The sequence below is a fragment of the Fusarium proliferatum genome (assembly GCF_900067095.1).
Source record: "Fusarium proliferatum ET1 genome assembly, contig: FPRO_scaffold011, whole genome shotgun sequence".
Lineage (NCBI taxonomy): Eukaryota > Fungi > Ascomycota > Sordariomycetes > Hypocreales > Nectriaceae > Fusarium > Fusarium proliferatum.
The window spans coordinates 932,280-949,301 of NW_022194800.1; the positions used below are offsets into that span (position 1 = coordinate 932,280).

At 49.6% G+C, this 17,022-nt stretch overlaps 6 protein-coding genes across 6 annotated transcripts; 1 reads left to right on the plus strand and 5 right to left on the minus strand.

Moving 5' to 3' along the window:
• Positions 1 to 121: 121 nt before the first annotated feature.
• On the minus strand, positions 122 to 2,662 carry FPRO_08498 (uncharacterized protein; the record flags this gene model as incomplete). Its single annotated transcript, XM_031222173.1, has 1 exon — positions 122 to 2,662. One exon carries the CDS (start codon positions 2,660 to 2,662, stop codon positions 122 to 124), a length of 2,541 nt encoding a protein of 846 aa, XP_031087658.1.
• A 338-nt stretch (positions 2,663 to 3,000) lies between these two features.
• On the minus strand, positions 3,001 to 3,926 carry FPRO_08499 (uncharacterized protein; the record flags this gene model as incomplete). The annotated part of the gene is made up of 3 exons (XM_031222174.1): positions 3,001 to 3,380; positions 3,436 to 3,830; positions 3,889 to 3,926. The coding sequence occupies 3 exons, from the start codon at positions 3,924 to 3,926 to the stop codon at positions 3,001 to 3,003; spliced, it is 813 nt and encodes a 270-aa protein (XP_031087659.1).
• Positions 3,927 to 4,629: 703 nt separating this feature from the next.
• Positions 4,630 to 7,917, minus strand: FPRO_08500 (putative ITC1-subunit of Isw2 chromatin remodelling complex; the record flags this gene model as incomplete). The annotated part of the gene is made up of 6 exons (XM_031222175.1): positions 4,630 to 5,689; positions 5,745 to 7,429; positions 7,480 to 7,545; positions 7,601 to 7,619; positions 7,676 to 7,734; positions 7,789 to 7,917. 6 exons carry the CDS (start codon positions 7,915 to 7,917, stop codon positions 4,630 to 4,632), a joined length of 3,018 nt encoding a protein of 1,005 aa, XP_031087660.1.
• A 1,863-nt stretch (positions 7,918 to 9,780) lies between these two features.
• Positions 9,781 to 11,398, minus strand: FPRO_08501 (uncharacterized protein; the record flags this gene model as incomplete). Its single annotated transcript, XM_031222176.1, has 3 exons — positions 9,781 to 10,442; positions 10,500 to 11,266; positions 11,322 to 11,398. The coding sequence occupies 3 exons, from the start codon at positions 11,396 to 11,398 to the stop codon at positions 9,781 to 9,783; spliced, it is 1,506 nt and encodes a 501-aa protein (XP_031087661.1).
• Positions 11,399 to 12,552: 1,154 nt separating this feature from the next.
• FPRO_08502 (uncharacterized protein) lies at positions 12,553 to 13,937 on the plus strand (the record flags this gene model as incomplete). The annotated part of the gene is made up of 2 exons (XM_031222177.1): positions 12,553 to 12,647; positions 12,728 to 13,937. The coding sequence occupies 2 exons, from the start codon at positions 12,553 to 12,555 to the stop codon at positions 13,935 to 13,937; spliced, it is 1,305 nt and encodes a 434-aa protein (XP_031087662.1).
• A 382-nt stretch (positions 13,938 to 14,319) lies between these two features.
• FPRO_08503 (putative prolidase) lies at positions 14,320 to 16,163 on the minus strand (the record flags this gene model as incomplete). Its single annotated transcript, XM_031222178.1, has 5 exons — positions 14,320 to 14,539; positions 14,592 to 15,665; positions 15,714 to 15,840; positions 15,907 to 15,974; positions 16,051 to 16,163. The coding sequence occupies 5 exons, from the start codon at positions 16,161 to 16,163 to the stop codon at positions 14,320 to 14,322; spliced, it is 1,602 nt and encodes a 533-aa protein (XP_031087663.1).
• Positions 16,164 to 17,022: the final 859 nt, after the last annotated feature.

A 17,022-nucleotide genomic window follows, 5' to 3' on the forward strand; every position in this document is an offset into this window, starting at 1 on the left:
AGATGCTTCAAGGCATAGTCAGCACAACATCTATCCCAGCGAGGTACATACCTCTAGTACATGTCTAACCCTTGACTGCTAAGTGGTACAATTCTCATCCCATCATGCCTCCTCCTTTTCCCTATGAACGCGCATACTGTCTCAACTTCTGGCTGTCTATCAAACCATTATGCTGAGCCAAATACCAGAAATGATGTCTCCAGTATCTCTCATTCGCACTCTTGCTCTCCCTATCATGAAGCTTATACTTGAGAACAACATCCACGACTCTCTTGGCCGACTCCGTGTCTCCATTCTCGAGAAGCGCTTGCATCAGGTCCTTGAGACACGAGAGCGAGGTGACAGGGCGACCGGAATTAGCGAGATCGTCAAAGATTGACATGGCTTCTCGAACATCACCACCGATGGCGTGGGCGGTCATCACTCGCTCCCACAGGGTCTGGTCGCCGCTGGACACCTTTGTCAGATTGTTGTCTTTGAGCAGAGTGCGGATCTTGTTGATATCAGGAGGATCATGACGAAGGGCGCGCTCAACCAGAATAGTGATCATGTGAGGTGTCAAAACAGAACCAAAGCCGTTGCTGCGCATGTGTTGCTGCAAGGCTGAAATAACGTCATCGGAGCAGTTGGGAAGACCATCAAGAGCGTAAAGCATCTTGCCATATGTCTCGAGATTAGGCTTGAGTCCAGCTTGTTCAATATGGCTGAAGACTTCTTTGATAGCGACAACTTGCTCCTCAGCACTGGCATCTTCCATGCGCCCAATAACAGACTCCAGTAGAATGGTAAACGTAGCAGAGTCAGGCTCGATGCCCTCCTTCTGCATGGACTGTAAGAGCTCGCCGACGTTCTTATGATAGCCCATGCGAATCGTCTCACGGATCAGGATGTTGTAGGTGCGAGTATTTGGAGCGAGACCCTGTCTTCCAGCCCACGCCAACAAATCGTGCGCGGCCTTGGGGTCTGCATTTAACAGACTCTTGAAGGCAGCGTTAACGGCTTCGATAGTAGGCTCAACAGCTTGAGATTGTGTTCCTTGCTTGACTGCACGTTGCCAGTTTTCTACCAACTCCGCGAGTGCCTGTAGACCCATCTGATGCTGACCAAGCTCGATAAGCGCCGACACACGCTCAGTCCAGATGACAGCGTCGAGCTTCATGCCGGACTTGACGAGTTGACCCCATAATGCCTCGATCTTGCCAATATCCTTGCACATCTTCCATCCGTGCATCATGCTTGTGTAAGTTCTGACTGTTGGCTCAACGTCAAGCGAGCGCATTAGGTCTAGAGTCTCCTGAACTCTTGGATAACGGCGGATCGCACACCACACAAAGATCCAAAAATCGAGGAATTCGCGATCGTGAGCCAGCTGGGGTTTGATGCCCGGGTTGTCGCGCAAGGCCCCTAACATGGCGTCCCAGACGGATCCAATGGCACTTTTGTTGCGTGCCCTATAAGCTGCTCGCAATTGCTTATGAAAGTTGTTGAGATTATTTCTTGCCCCCGGATATGGACCCTGAGATGAGGCTTTCACCCAGGCGTGAGATTCACCCATGATCATATCCAATGCAAGAGTCCATTGTTGTGTGACATACTCCTTGAGTGTGGTCAGTGTCTCGGGAGAAATCTTTGAGGATTCTGACACGATAGTATCGATATCAGCCTGTTTGATTTTGTGGTTGGATAGCACCGCTCGGACAAGTATTAGTAAGGGCGACAACTGTGTCTTGTATTCAGAGCCAGAATATCTGTTATCTGAAGTGATAGCGAGGGTAGCCAGTAGTGAAGGGATGACTTCAATGGCTTGGGGCGGCGGCAGCTGAAGAAACAAAGAGGCCAGCGCTCGAGACGCCTGTGTCCCTGCTTGTGCTGGGGCGCCACCCCTGCTATACTCTGCATCCTTCAACACCTCTGTGACGCTGGGTAGTGCGAAGCGTGTCTCCTTGTTGGCTTCACTGGGTCGCTTGAGCTGAGAAATATGCTGCCACATTTTGAGAATCTCCACCCTCATTGCGGTGCGGTCACCGGACGCATTCTTGGGTTGTAAGAACTTAGCGCACATGTTGAGAATGAGATCGTTTCGTAGGCGGAGGCTGTAGTCCCCAAATGCCCGGTACTTCTCAGCTATATCGTGGCTGTTCTTGTATAGACCATTTTGAAACATGTGATTACACTCAGTGCCGAGTAGTTGGGTTACAGCTGTGTAGATATTCTTGGGGAGCTGGCCTTCAAGTCCAACGATACTCGGCCAGATCTCGTCGCGGAAGATGCCGTAGCGCTCATCTGGGTTGAATCCTCTAGACATGACTTCCTTGAGTCTTGCGCTGATTTCGAGCTCAGTGAGGACAGGCATAGGCTCACTGACAGCCTCTTCATGATCGGCGCGGCTCACGATCTCCTTGAAAAGTGCCAATGCCGGGTCCTGGTCTGGCTTCTGTTTGTGTTTGAATGCATTGAATCCTACTCTTGGTCCATTGTGTGACTGCTTTGGCTCTCTGCTGGTGTTGGCTGACTGTGAAGCTGCCCTTGGCCTGGTTCTGGGTGTATCAGGAATATCAGCTGTGGTTGAATACGAAGCTACACTCCCAAGCCGCTTGGCTGAGGCCGGAACTGATCGCAACTGTGATGAGCACCTTGAACAGGCTGTCCGAGATGCGTACATGGCGTAAAGGCCCCAGGAGGGTTTTGGTGAATGACTTGTGATATGTAACTCAGTTGAGGGTCACTTAGTAGGTACTATTTTCATCAAGTTGATGGACCAGAGGTGAGGAGCCAATCAAATGCCTTTTTGCATCCCACCTCGGTAAATTTCGGTGTGGCATGTACCGGGTAAGTCGCTACCTCACCAAGAAGTTACCTTATGCTTGAGAGGTGAGATATAATGCTATTTTCTATATGTCACTTTTGAGATTACCATACTTTGAAAGTACAAAACCATATCTCAATTTATACTTGTTATCTAGTATATCAATACCTCGTTTCTGCCCGGCTGCTCCAAGCTTATTGTCCTGGCCGAAGAGTAGCAGAAAACTCTCCATCAATCTCAACAATCTTCTCTACACTCTTCTTGTAGCCCTCTTCATTCTCAATCAAGTCAATATACTCGGCCACCTTTGGAAACTCTGACTTCCAAGAGCCATTCTCGAAGCTTCCAAATTCGTCAAGATCTTCTTTGGCAGCAATCAATGGGAAGCTCAAGAGAATATCCGCGGCAGTGAGTTGCGGTCCACAGATGTACTTGCCACCTGATGTAGAGAGATGGCCTTCAATCATTTTGAGGTTAATATGCGCATTGGGGAAGATGAAGGCCGAGAAGATGCGGTTGGCGAGGATTGTTGATATGGGGCGGATGAAGAAGGGAACTTGAGGGGACTTGAGGGCTGTATATCGAGTTAGTGATCATAGGTTGAAGAGAGAGAGAGAATGTCAACATACCGCTGACAACGAGGGCCATGACCAGAGGAGGCATGAGAGTACCCTCACAATAGTGAAGATAGTACTGATATCTCATCCAAGCCTCAGTCTCGCCACCAATCTTGCCCTCCATACCCTCTTTCCATCGCTGAGGCACCAGCTTCTTACCCCCAGGCACGTTCTCTGCAAGATACTGAGTAATGAAGCCACTCTCAGCCAGGGTGATGGGCTCAGCGTCTTCAGCGGCACCGGCAGGTTTGATCTGGATCACAGGCGACTTGCCCAGTGGATGCACCTTTTGCAGCTCTGGGGGAGCCATCATGGTCTTCTTGTTGCGGTGGAAGATTTCAAGCTCATAGGGCAGATTGAGCTCCTGGAGCAGCCAGAGGATGCGCTGGGAGCGCGACTTCTCGAGCCTGAATTGGTTAGCATTTGAAGACACAGCACATTGGTGTATATATAAATGAGACATACCAGAAGAGCTTGACGTGGGGTAGTTCGTTTGAAGCCATGGTTAGATACTACAAACGGTGTGAAACGGTGTATCAAGGTGAATCAATTGACAACAATAGGAATTGAGTCTATGACATCTTCACAAAACATCCGGGAGCCTCAAATTTATATGGCCCATTAGTCTCGGCCAAGGTTCCAAATATGGCCGTCCTAAATATGATATGCGACCGTGATGCATCGCTTTTGGTTGGCTAGTCGATGTCGATCCATAAATTAAATAGAGGACCGGGAGCATCACATGTGCCGAGTCCTCGGGTCGATCTATTTATTAGCAAGTATTCATTGATTGTATGTATGTATCTTCTCATTTGTCTTGCCCTTGTCTCATACAAGGCAGAGCCCAGTTTCAGAGCCTCTAATCTAGTTACAGTATTTCTTTCTCTCTATGCTACTCACTCCCAAATGCTGCCGTTTGCCATGTGATGTGATACCATTGGATGCGTTCCGTTCCTCTCCCTCCCCGAACCCCTTCCACAAAAGCAAATATAGGGAACCAAACGCCTTTTGCTCTAAGACTCCTCCAATCCAGGGCTTCGCGCCAAAATCAACACGCTGTGACCATCGCCAAATCCGCTGTAAAAAATCCATCAAGATCCTCTTTCTGGATGCTTTCCTTGTTCCTTTGCTATGCAGTCAATTCGCACATCAGACACCGTTTTGATACGAGACGGATATTACTTCATAAGCAATACACAACTTTCTTCATCGTCGGCGAGACTTTGCTGCTGGGGCTGGAGCGTCGTTAACGGCCTCCCGCTTTCGAGTCTGCTTTCGAGATCTGGGAGGTGGCGGGGGATCACTGTGTAAGTGTCCCAATTCTTCCAGCGCGGTCGTGTTCTCCCACTGGAGGCTGCGGTAGTTGGGTGTCTCCGGCGACTTGTCCCGGATGCGAGTGCTCATTCGCTTGTGGGTCTCCTCTTTCTTATCGCCATCTTCCTCCTTGGAGAGGTAGGCCTTGCGGCTCTCCATATGTTTGGCGATCTTGTCCTTGAAACTTAAGAGCTCCTTTCGAAGCTTGAGTTCGTTGAAACCACGAGGGTCCAGCCATTTGATGAGCTCATCTACATGCGCCGGCTCCGAGATGTAACCCCACTGGTGTGCATTGAAGACGCTGGTGTTGGCTTCTTCCATAGCCTTTCGCTCAGGAACAGTCATATTGAACTTTTCCTTGTACTCTTCCTGGAGTTCAGCAGGCAGGTCGATGTATCCTTCTCGCTCAAGCTCGTCGGGTCCTTGAACCCAGATCAGGCCGTTGGCGTAATCGGCTGATGCGGTCGAGCTATCGGGAAGCCCACCATACGGCATGCCATTTCGTTCGAACCAATAGTACCGGTTCCAGAAGCGATCTTTTCCAAGTACTCGGGTTCGAGGGCAGTCAGCCTCGCGCAGATCGTTTTCGATGACGGCAATCTCCTCCTCACACTTTTTGACGACTTCCTCTTTCTTCTGAATATCTTTCAAAAGTTTGGTGAACTGCTTTGACTGGGCAGGCGGCTTGGGCGTCTTAGTAATCTTGGCAGCCTTCTCCTTCTTGCGAGCCTCTTCTTCCTCTTGTTTACGCTGCTTGGCCGTCTGAGGCCGTCGGCGCTTGCGAGCCGATGGGTCATCTTCCGTCTCTTCGCCGTCTCCTCCTCGCGAGATAATGGAATCTTCGGGATCAGCCATTTTCACGTCTCCATCCTCTTCCTTTGGTGGGGAAGGAGGCATGTTATCTGGTAGGAGGATCTTTTTCTGCTCATTGAGTTGGCGTAGATCTTCAATGCTGCATAGATTGTTAGCATTCGCTGCCAAATGGGAAAGTTTGGCTCTTGACTTACGCTTGCTTACGTTGCCGCTGCCATTCGATCCTCTCCTTGCGGTACGTGGTCATGGTTTCGCTGCAATCTTCCATGTAGCCTCGCATGGCCTTGGTCTCAGTGGTCAGCATGCAGATTATCTGCAAAGCTTTGACACGCTGGTTGACATCGAGTTGGGCGTATCGTTGCTTGACAGTTTCTTGAGTAGCGTCAACTCCAGCAGGCACAAGGAGGTGCAAGAGCTCCTCGCAGACCTCATGTCGACGTTCGTTCTTTGATAACTGATGGAGAAGGCCAACCATGATTCGCTCCCATCCCCCGTTAGTAAAGTCTCGCTTCCGAAGGTGCTCGATCCAGTCGTAATCCTTAAGAAGTTGCTCGGCACGATGCTTAGTCTCCTCCTCGCTTTCCTTCTCGGCGGCCGCAGCCTCAGCTGCCAAACGTTCTGCCTCTGCCTTGGCAAGACTACTGCGGGTAGCTCGTCCAACTGGCCGAGCCTCAGGTTCAGGAGTTGGCAGAGCGCTGGCATCCTCATCGCTGTCTTCGTCGCTATCTTCTTCGTCGACTTCGGGTAAAGTGATGCGAACCTTGCCACCATCGGCTTCGGAGTCCACCAGAATCTTCAATACTGAGCAATGGATCTCGTCAAGCAATTGAATCGGAACATCCTCTGATGCAACGCAGAGGGTCTCAACATAATCGTCAAATGTGAACGAGTCCAGCTTGAACACCTCGCAGTACACATTGAGGGTGTCCCAAGTCTCCAGCAATGGGCCAATCGATTCCATCTCAATCTTGTCGCAATACTCACTCTGAGGCATGTCGTCGTTTTCAATCTTGACAGGTGGGTTTCTGCAGAGAAATTTAAGTGGCGGACGCTTGCGATCATCTCGGGGCTCAAGCTGCAAATCTTCGATGGGATATTTTGGGGGAGGTGGTGGAGGAGGTGGCGGCGTAGGTTCACGCTGGATTGGTGTCTGGATGCCATATTCCGAAGGAGAGCTGAATGGGTTGCTGCCATGAACCGGCATGTTAAGAGGCCACTTGAGACCTTTGGAACCAGAACCCGGCTGACCAGGCTTCGCCTTACTCTTGGGGGCCGGCTTGAGTTCCGGCAGACGCACTGGACCAGAATGAAGTGCAGAAGTCAGATCATGTCCGTTGGTGTCATGGTTGAGGTGGGCTCGCTTCTGGGCCTGGAGCTGTTTACGCTCCATAACCTTGGTGTCGTATCGAAGGTGAGGAGGGACACGAGTATCGATATGATACTGGCTCGCATAGTCATGCTTAACTAACCACGGTGCCCCGTTCCATGCATCGCGGGTGACAGTCTTCTTAATGAAAGATCTGAGCATCGCCTTGGTGAAGATACCCCGGTCGCGACAGATGTGCTCATCGGTTACAATCGTGTCCTGTTCTGTGTCCTTGAGATCCACCAGATAGCGGGTTGTAGGTAAAGAGTGAGTTCCATCAGGAAGAGCGCGGGGACCAAAAGTTGTCTTGTCGCGGACCAATCCGTGAGCGCGATCACCCCCCTTCATGGTCACCGTGACCTCTTCACCAGGGTAATAGTCATGCTTGAACTCGTCGTAGATTTGATCAACGAGGTTATCCAGGCGAGAAACGGTCTGAAACTGCACCTTACGCAGTATAGGACCTTTCAACGCCTCAGGAAACGAAGCTTCGACTTCTTTGCCGCCAGCAAGCTAAGCCATTGTTAGCCGTTGAACGATGAATGAAAGTTTACAAAACAAACCTCGCTCTTTAGAGCTTCAAAGAAAGTCAGACCGGAATGGCCTGTAATCTGATCATTAAAGCGACGCTGCAGGATGGGTAAGCAAGGGATGTCGAGGTGTAAACCAGATATCATGGCTAACCTGTTTATAGAAATCCATTCTAAAAGGTGTGTGAGTAAGGTGTAATATTGAACTCGGGTGGTACATGGCACTTACCGATCAAGATAGTCCTCATATGAGGTAAAGATCTCCCCTGTTTGAGGAATGTGCCAGACCTATTACTGTTCAGCCATTGCGCAAAACCTATAGCTATGTTAAGTTAGCCGTACCTCAGTATTCTCATCTTCAATTTCCTGTGCCGGCAAGAAGCGGACCGGTTTACGTTTGAAGAGGACCTGGTGATACTTATTTAGCAAAGGCGAAGTGGCCGAGAAGCAAGCAAGAGAAGCGCGTACCATGGTCAAGTAATCGAGGCGCAAGCGGCCGAGTCGGATGTGCAATAGAAACCACCTGCAAGGCTAAGGTATAGCCTGCCCCCACTAACAAGATTGAAGGTTGAAAGCGATGCTATATTGCAGCATGAGCACGAGGGTGATTGTGGTGGAAGACGCGACGTTGAAGAACGGTGCTAAGACGAAATTTGGGGTCGCTTCGCTTTGCGTGGGCGGATCGAGGAGAGCGCGGGCGCGTAGGTGGGAAATAGAAATCGGGGGTGGGCTCCTCGAGAGACGGAGTCCGGAGTTGAACGACTTACACGCTCGCAGGCAACGGAGGTCGAGGAAGGGTGAAGAAGCAAGGTATAAGACGCGAAAAAAGATGATATATGAGATATCTCTTGCAATGCGCAGACGTTGTCGAGGCAGAGACAAGCTGCGGGCGTGACTAGAGCGAGGAGAATGATGTAGGAAGAAAAGAAGAATCCAAAGAAGGAAAAGAAGCGGGCTACAAGTACGCGACCTGGGCTGGCGGGAGGGAGTTTAACGGGCAGGTCAGGTCCCGGTAGTACGGTGGGTCACTGGGAGCTGAGAGATACCCGGGCCGCCACTAAGATATGCGCCATGATTCAGTAACTTGCAAGTACAGGTACTTAGAGTCAATGCCGTCCCTGAGGTGCCCTCCACGGCTGGCACCTCATTAGGGTCCGATCCAATGCTTTGATGAAGAATGCGGCTGCAGATACCCGAGGATGAGACTAATACGGTACTAAAAGTGAGAGAAGTGACACATCGACAAGTGTATATATGATATATTACTACATACAATTTACTTGTGTACTGTCCATTACATTATATCCATACTTTGTTGGAGTCAACGTTCTAGGCGCGTCAAAATGTCTTGTCATATCCCAGCTTTTTTTTTTTTAGCTTAGCTCCTCATGGATCCATTCCATCCTCTCCACCTCCAACCCCTGTCGGCCCGTGGCCCTCCTCCTCCTCGTCCAAGATCCATCATTCAACTTTGCCCGCCTATAAAACAAGCCTAACTTAACTTTTTGCCCACGTTCTTGGACTCTTTATAATCCTCACGTCACTCTGCACCCAGAAAACATGGATTCAGAAACAGATAATGCAGATTCTGGAAGCTGTACCTAATATAGCTTAATCTTGAAATTCTCCTGGAGACACTCCAGACCGTCATCTCGGGACGCCAAGTAAGCTTCTGATACCACAATCACTCACGATAATCACCAGCAAAGAGAAGTTCAGAGTCACAGAGCCTCTGGAGATGGCACTCTGTCACTGTAGTAAGATTATATCTAGACTGCCCGGAATTAACGGAGCATCATGACATAGAACAAGAGCCTCTTCAGCCTCTCTGTAAATCGCGTCGTGTAAGTCATATTGGAATTATATACAGCCATACCACTTCATAAATGCCCCCAAACGAAGCTCGGCAGTCAGGCGTAATCTATTTAGACTACATGCAATATCTTTGCACTTTTAGGCACCGGCAAAAGAGCCCTTATGCCACTGCAAGAGCTGGAGCCACAACCTCCTCCAGGGACATAACCTAGCGTTGTGCTCTATGAAGCTCCACATTTGGTATCGCATGCTATTGTGTACTTGCCTGCCACTGCTTCCGCACGCGCGAGGATAAAAAGCACAATAGAATGACAAACTATCGTGAATAGACCCCAAGAAGCCAGCCAGCTTGATTGTGCCCCTGGATAGACTCAGGGTCTCTGAAGCACAGGTCGAGCAGCGATTATTCCTGCTATCAAACTACCAACAGAATGCTACGTTTTACTCAGAAAACATCATGTCAGAGTCTATTATTTTTAGAAGAGATATGAAATCTATTGGGTATCTATCATCAACACTTCATGCTGTGAAATACACAACCATATAACCCAACCAGCTTCCAACCACGCCAATCGCAGTATACGAGCTCGTAAACATCAAAGGAAGGAATTCGTAGCTCTTGCCAAATATGATCTGGTGGAGGAGTGAGCAGTATAAAATGAGTGGGATGCTCACGGCAATGTACAGTGTGCTGAACCGGTCTAGTAGGAAGATCCTGGGCTTGTTGGAAGCAGGGGCAAGGCGGTCAAACGCCATGAGGAAGACAACAAGCCAGGTGATAGTATAGAGTGTCTTGATGGGAAATTCTGCCGGCGTGAATAGCAGGGGGAAGAGTGATACATGACCGGCAACAGCCAGCGGCCGGAAGGCTCCGAGATGACGTCTGTCTCGGAGGGCAATAAGACTAAAGGGGATGATGACAAGAAGAATGGCCTTCTCATGAACATGCCAGCCAAAGAGAAAGGAGGCATAGCCGCACAGGGTGACAGCACCGATGAACGTCTCCCAGGTTGGTTGAGAGAATAGCTTGATCAAAGGTAGGACCTGGAAGAACAGTGTGAGAACGAAACATGTCCTGGGGCTGATTTCAGGCAGAACGGCAAAAGCTGTATCTCCAACTAAGCCACGAGTGACACTCTGCAAGGCGTTCTTGTCGACAGTCCAGCCCACGCGTGGGGCAACTAGATAATGTTAGACCAATGGCTGAGGTAGCTGTTCTGAATCCAGGTAGAACTTACTGTGAATCAAGAGTCGATCCGCAAAAGAGTAAAGAGCCCAGACATTAGGCGCCCAGTAAGCGTGGCATAGACCACGAGAGAAAGGGAATAATCGACTCAGAAGCTGAGGAATCTGATTCATAGCTGCAAATGGTCCAAAAGCAGCTCCAAAGATGGTTCCAATACCCAAACCCAGCTTGATGGAATTCAAGAAGCGAATTCGGAAGATGGATTTAGACGACAGGCAATATGCTCGCAGGAGATACACGAAATAAGCCGGCGCCAAGTACAAGTAAATGTGCTTGAAGCATAGGAGGGCAGCAAAGATGAGCCCACTGGTTAGTAGCTCATTCTTGTCGCGAGCAAGAACAAGAGACATGACAAGAATTCCGTACATGAAGCCATTGTACTGGAAGTGAATATGGTCGATAATGAGAAGTCCAGGAGAAAGGATGATAGATAGAGCCGCGACCTGAGCGGCGCGACGGGACTTTAGAGGCGCATTGTCGATGAAGGTCTGAAGGGCCCAGACCAACACAAGCTCTGTGATGATGACAGAAGTTCGCTGGAAGTAGACCGTTTGCCAGCTCTCGTAATCGAGGTTGTAGACTTTGACCATGAGGGGATCAATCAGACGAGCGACGTGTGCGAGGATCCATTCGAAGTAGGCGAAGAAGGGGGGATAATCCAAGGTCCATTCCGACGTCTTTTCGAAGTACCATTTCTCTAGAGGAAGACTGCTGGTGATAGCGAGCCAATTGCGATGGACTTCGAAGTCGGTCGATTTGCTTTTCGGTGGTGGTGAGCGGCGGCACGCGACGGATATGATGGAACAAGACTCACTATGCGGGGAACAGGAGGATTTTGAAGGCGGCAGCCACAAGCGCAGTCTGCGCAAGTGTTGGGTAATGTTCGCTCATGATGCGCGGTCACTATTTGTGTTGTCGCGGAGCTGGGTATGGCCTCATGACCTTGTTGCTGTGGGATTAATTGAAGTAGATCTTGATACAAGTCATGACAAGAAGGAGATAGGCTCGTGTTCTTTTTTGGACATGAGGTGCTTCGTTCAAGCACACGTCCCCACTAAAACACCCTAGCATGAGTTGACAGCTAAGGGACCGGTACAACAGAGCTTCAAACATTCAGCCCATTTCACCATGTGAGTTGACAGAATTTATAGGCTAATCTCTCAGAGGGCCAATTAACCTTAAACCAAGACTTCTAGGCCGTCAAAGTAACCCAGGCAAGTCTAAAGACGCACAATGGTCTCTATCCAATCTGGGGTCCAGTCAGCGGTAGGTAGAGTTACTTACAGGGGTGTAGCTTTGACTTTATTCTGGCCACAGGCGTCAAAGTCCGAGCAACAGAGGCAGCTCCCAAACTGCCAGTCTTTGCTTTACTTATTACTCAATTCAATTCTTTTACACAATCTCTAAACACCTCGAAAGGGGTTCACCGTATCCTCTTTGAAGCTACCGACGGCCCGAGCTCTTTTCCCCAGTTTCCATCTCGTTACCCAGCTAGCAAATCCACCAATGATGCTCTTTACTGGGCATCATCAAGCCACGCCGCTCCAGTTAGGTTGCGCCACAGAACCCTTTTCAAAGGCTGAGTTTGATGATAGCATGTGGCTTCATTAAGCCAATGCCTGATTCTCTTGTGAGACTTTCCTCTCTCCCTTGTTGGGTTTGTGTGTCAATTGATAGATTCTTTGTTCTTTCATAATCTTAATGCTTAAATTACAGGCCTCGTTATTGTATCCCAGCGTGAATTCTTGGTCTACAGTGAACCCCCGCTCTAAACTCCAACCACCAAGTACGATACGGTATACGCTTGTTCCAGGGGCTGCATAGTGCAAAGTGTCCTTAGACTTCAGCCTTGCCTCCACCAACTCGGCTCATTCCATTCAACTTCCCGAGCTCGTTTTTTCCGTGGCCCGAACTTGGGAAAAAGGAGCGAGCCCGTCTTTGCTTGTCTTGTCTTGTCTGCGGTTGGAATATTGTTCTAACCTTGTTCTTATTTCGTCTTTTGGTCCCATTGGAAGCTCTCTATTCGCATCCATCTTTACGCTGCTATGAAGGTCTCTTTCTCTTTGGCTGCGCTGCTGGCAGCAAGCCTGTCGCAGGCTCAGTATCTCATCAGTGAACTGAGTTTTGGTCATGCTGGAAGGTTTGTTCTACCTTTTTGGTACTTTTGTGGTACTGCACTGTCCGGGATCCCAATGATGCTAACTCACCCTGCGTCTACAGGATAAGCCCAGCCGAAGCCCGTGGACAGATCCCCAACTTTGCTGTCCAAGGCAACCCCAACACGCCCGAGGTTCTCTCAAACCGAATTATCTTGACACCTCTTGCTCCTGGTAATCAACGAGGTGCCGTCTGGGGCCAGCAACCTTTACTTCGAAACCAATGGATCGCCGACGTTGACTTCCGAGCCAACGGCCCTGATCGTGGCCGTGGTAACCTCAACATCTGGCTTGTTCGCAACGGTCCTGCTACGATCGGCTCTGGGAGCATCTACACTGTCGGAAAGTTCGACGGTTTGGCTCTTGTTATTGACACTTCTGGCGGTTCCAGCGGCATGGTTCGAGGTTTCTTGAACGACGGAAACACCGATTACTCGAGGCAAAGCAATGTTGATGAGCTCTCATTCGGACACTGCCCTTACAACTATCGCAACCTTGGTCGACCTTCGCAGGTCAAGCTTCGACAGACCGCCAGGACATTCCGTGTTGAGTTGGATGGCAACCTGTGCTTCGAGTCAGACAAGTTCAGCATTCCCACAGGCTATCAGTTTGGTGTTACTGCTGCTACCCCTGATAACCCTGATTCTTTTGAGATCTTTAAGATGGTTGTTATGGCTGATAACAGCGACAGCGGTCCTGTTCGTGACCCCCCTAAGCAGAACCAAAATCAGGGCCAGAGCCAGAACCAACGTGTTCCACCCGTCAGGGACGCCTCCAACAGTAACAACAAGCGAAACGATGGCGAGTACGCAGATGAAGATCCCGATATCTTCCAGACTTCCAAGGCTCAGTTCATGGATCTGCACAATCGCCTCCAGAACACCAACCACCAGCTCGCCTCCCTGCAGCGCACCTCCTCACGCCACCAGCAGCAGGATGAGAAGCGCCACGAGGACTTGACTGCCCTGATCGGCCAGCTCCGTGCCGATATGCGTAAGCTCGACGATATCACTGCTCTACACAGCCGTGTCTTAGAGCTCGAGAAGGATATCCAGGGTCTCCGAAAGGAACTCAACCGCAAGCTGCAATCCACCGAGCGTACCTTCAAGGACACTCTCTCTGACCACCACAACTCTTTGTCAGAAACCGTCATGGCCAAGACTCCTGGCCACCGCTTCCTTATCTTTGTTTTCCTTGGTACACAAGGTCTTCTCGTTGCGGCTTATGTGGTTTACAAGAAACGGCGTTCATCCATGCCCAAGAAGTATCTGTAGTTTCATGAAGGAGGACTAAAAAGAGGGGGATATGGATTTAAGGGAGAACTTGTGTTTGGATAGTGAGTGTTGACCTCACGCCTTGTTCCTTGGTATTGCAGTGCTTTGTAAATTAGATGCATGAGCCGTGTGTACATGGGAGAGTTTTTATGTTAGCAAAAGAAATGAGTATGATGATTAGAGAAAATCATAAATCAATATTGCAAATCTGAAAGACTATGTATCCGAAACTCATTCTCATTACTTGGACCAGATCCTCAATGTCATTAGACCACTCCTGGACCACCCATAACCATCCACGCACTCAAACACTAAACATTCCAGACTCGCTTGCCTTGCTCACCGACAGTTCCATAGCCAAATGCAAGCATTCATATCGTCATTAAATCTTCTCAAAGCTGCCGTTGATCACATCAAGCATCTCGTCACCCTTGGGGGCAGCAGAGGTCAAGTTCTCATAGCCACCGGGTGTGACAAGGATGTCATCTTCGATGCGAACACCACCAACTGGGTAGTATGTTTCGAGGAGGTCTTTGTTAATGAACTTGGCGTGTGACGGGTTGTTCAGGAAGTACCCCTCAATAAAAGGGCGGCAGAAGTAGCTTCGGTAAATTAGCTCATGGACCTCGGTTTCAGAGAAGGTATAGTACTCACATTCCTGGCTCAATTGTCACAATCATATTGGGTTGAAGAGATTGTCTTGGTTTTGTAGGCGGGGAAGATGAAGCCATACGATGCATGGCCACCAGAGCCGTGGCGGTCACCATCTCACGCTTACCACCCTCGACGTGGAAGTTATCTCTCATCAAGAGACGCTCATAGCCAGTGACATCGTGAACCTCAAGACCAACATGATGACCGAGACCGTGGGGGAAGAAAGCAGCGACGGTTCCCGCCTTTTGGATCTCCTCAAAGTTGCCTTTCAGAAGACCCAACTTGCGCAGGCCTTGGAGAGCTACATCACTAGCATGGAGCTGAAGTTCGTAGTAGACAGTGCCGGGTCGAACGCGTGCTATACACTCTTCTTGCATACGCTGCACAATGGAGTAGATCGCGGAGGCCTCCTTAGAAAAGGAACCACTGACAGGAAGAGTACGGGTGATGTCGCTGGCGTAACATTGGTACTCACAACCAGCGTCGACAACGATTAGTTGCTTACCCTCTAGAGGCTGGTTGTTGGCTCCGTAATGTAGAATCGAAGCATTGACGCCAGCGCCAGCAATAATAGGATAGGCCTGGGCATGAGCACCACGTGAAGTACAAGCGGCAAGGAGAACTGCCTCGACATCTTGCTCATTGCGCATAGTGAGGAGACGTTCGGCCACGGCACGATGAGCAGCGGCAGAGATACGTGAAGCGCGACGGATGAGTGCAACTTCATATTCCGTCTTGATCACACGGGCCTCATCCATGGCAGGTCGCAGCTTGGAGCAGTTGATCTGGGTCTGTCCACGTGGTCGATCAGTCAACTTGGGGGCCTGATCGGAGTGGAGGACATAGAGGGTCTTCTCGGGACGCAGTTGGCCATGAAGGAATTTCGACAGCTGAGCAGTGTATCGAACATCATCGACGTCGTATTTGCGCATAGCCTCTGCTGCGTCAGGAGTTGGGCCGTGATACAAGACCTGTCGCGGCTCAGCGTAAGGGATCCAGAGGGTGAGACGATCCATGGCGATTTCGTAAGTGACGGCACAGTCGGGAAAGTCAACGCCAGTCATGTAATAGAAGCTGTGTTTTTATCAGCAGGGTTTCTTTCATGGGAACTGGGTAGCATACTATCTGCGTTGCTTGAAAGGAGGCGACTGGTCTGAGTCCTCATAGAGGCGTGTAGGCTCCCCAGGAAGATAGATGAGTCCATCAGTAACACCGAGCTCTTTGACGACCTTGCGCGCATGGAGTTTGGCTTCATGGTATGTCAGTACTCGTTTGAATATCGATAACGGGCGAGACAGAGCTTCTTTTAACATACCGGGATACTTGTTACCGCTGCTGCTTTTACCGCCACAGTCATCGTCACTCTTCTTTACCTCAACACATCTACCACGAAGCTCGAGTCAGTGATCTGAGTATTACACCACATCAACAGGGGCATGAGAGTCCAAGATCAACTCACAGCGCATCAAATTCATCCTCAAGCACAAACTCGTAGCTCATCGACCTTCTTTCACGTGCTTGAGGCCTCTGCTCCCCGCAGACGGGCTTCGGCGGCGTTATCGGCGGTGCCATCTGCGTGCACTATAAATACAGTACAGTACAGCCTTGTTTACTCGTACGTAGGATCGAATGAGCGTGTTAAATAGGGCCGAGATGGACAAGGAGAGTTGCTCAAGAATATGTGATGCTTATTGAAAAGAGAGGAAGCTTCAAGTTTCATGTGATAACACATACACTAAAGCCAGGTACTAAGCTACCTCACCTATAGTTACAGTTACAGTTGGAGTTACAGTATCCGTCCGTAATCAGTCAGCCACAGTCTTCCCCGTATCGCTTCCTTGCGGTGCGCATCGGGAGTGGTCACAGCGTATCGTAACCCCCCGATAACGCCCTTACAAGCCTTCTGAGCCCAACTGCACTAATTCATCCATTTCATGACGCAACCAGATCGATAATGAGACGCTTTTAGTCCGCCGCGTGGAATTGTTGAGGAGAAGGTAGGTGGATTAGATTACGGGACGATCCGATCTTGTATCCGCAAATGATTGCTTCAGTGGCTGAGAGATCTCGTATCTCCGAGCCAAGCAGTATATATTGCACAATACTCAGGTCAGCCACTTTCAACATGATATTTCATATGCCTTATGACGAGTCTCATTACAATTGAATGAATCTATACTCAAAGCTGAATTCATTGCAGTGCTAACGAGTAGTCTTCTTCTCCATGATCCTACACCTTTCATTCAGCTTCCCTCCTTTGTTCACATCCACTTCAACTTGAACCTCAACAGACAATCCAATGTTTGTCCAAGTGTACACCAGTCCCAGCCGCCGTCTATGTGCTTTGGCCATATCTAAAAACGCGATCATTCCTTTGCCATCTTCTTCAACCGTGGTATCCTAGCCCCTTTAACAGTCCAAGCACTCCGTT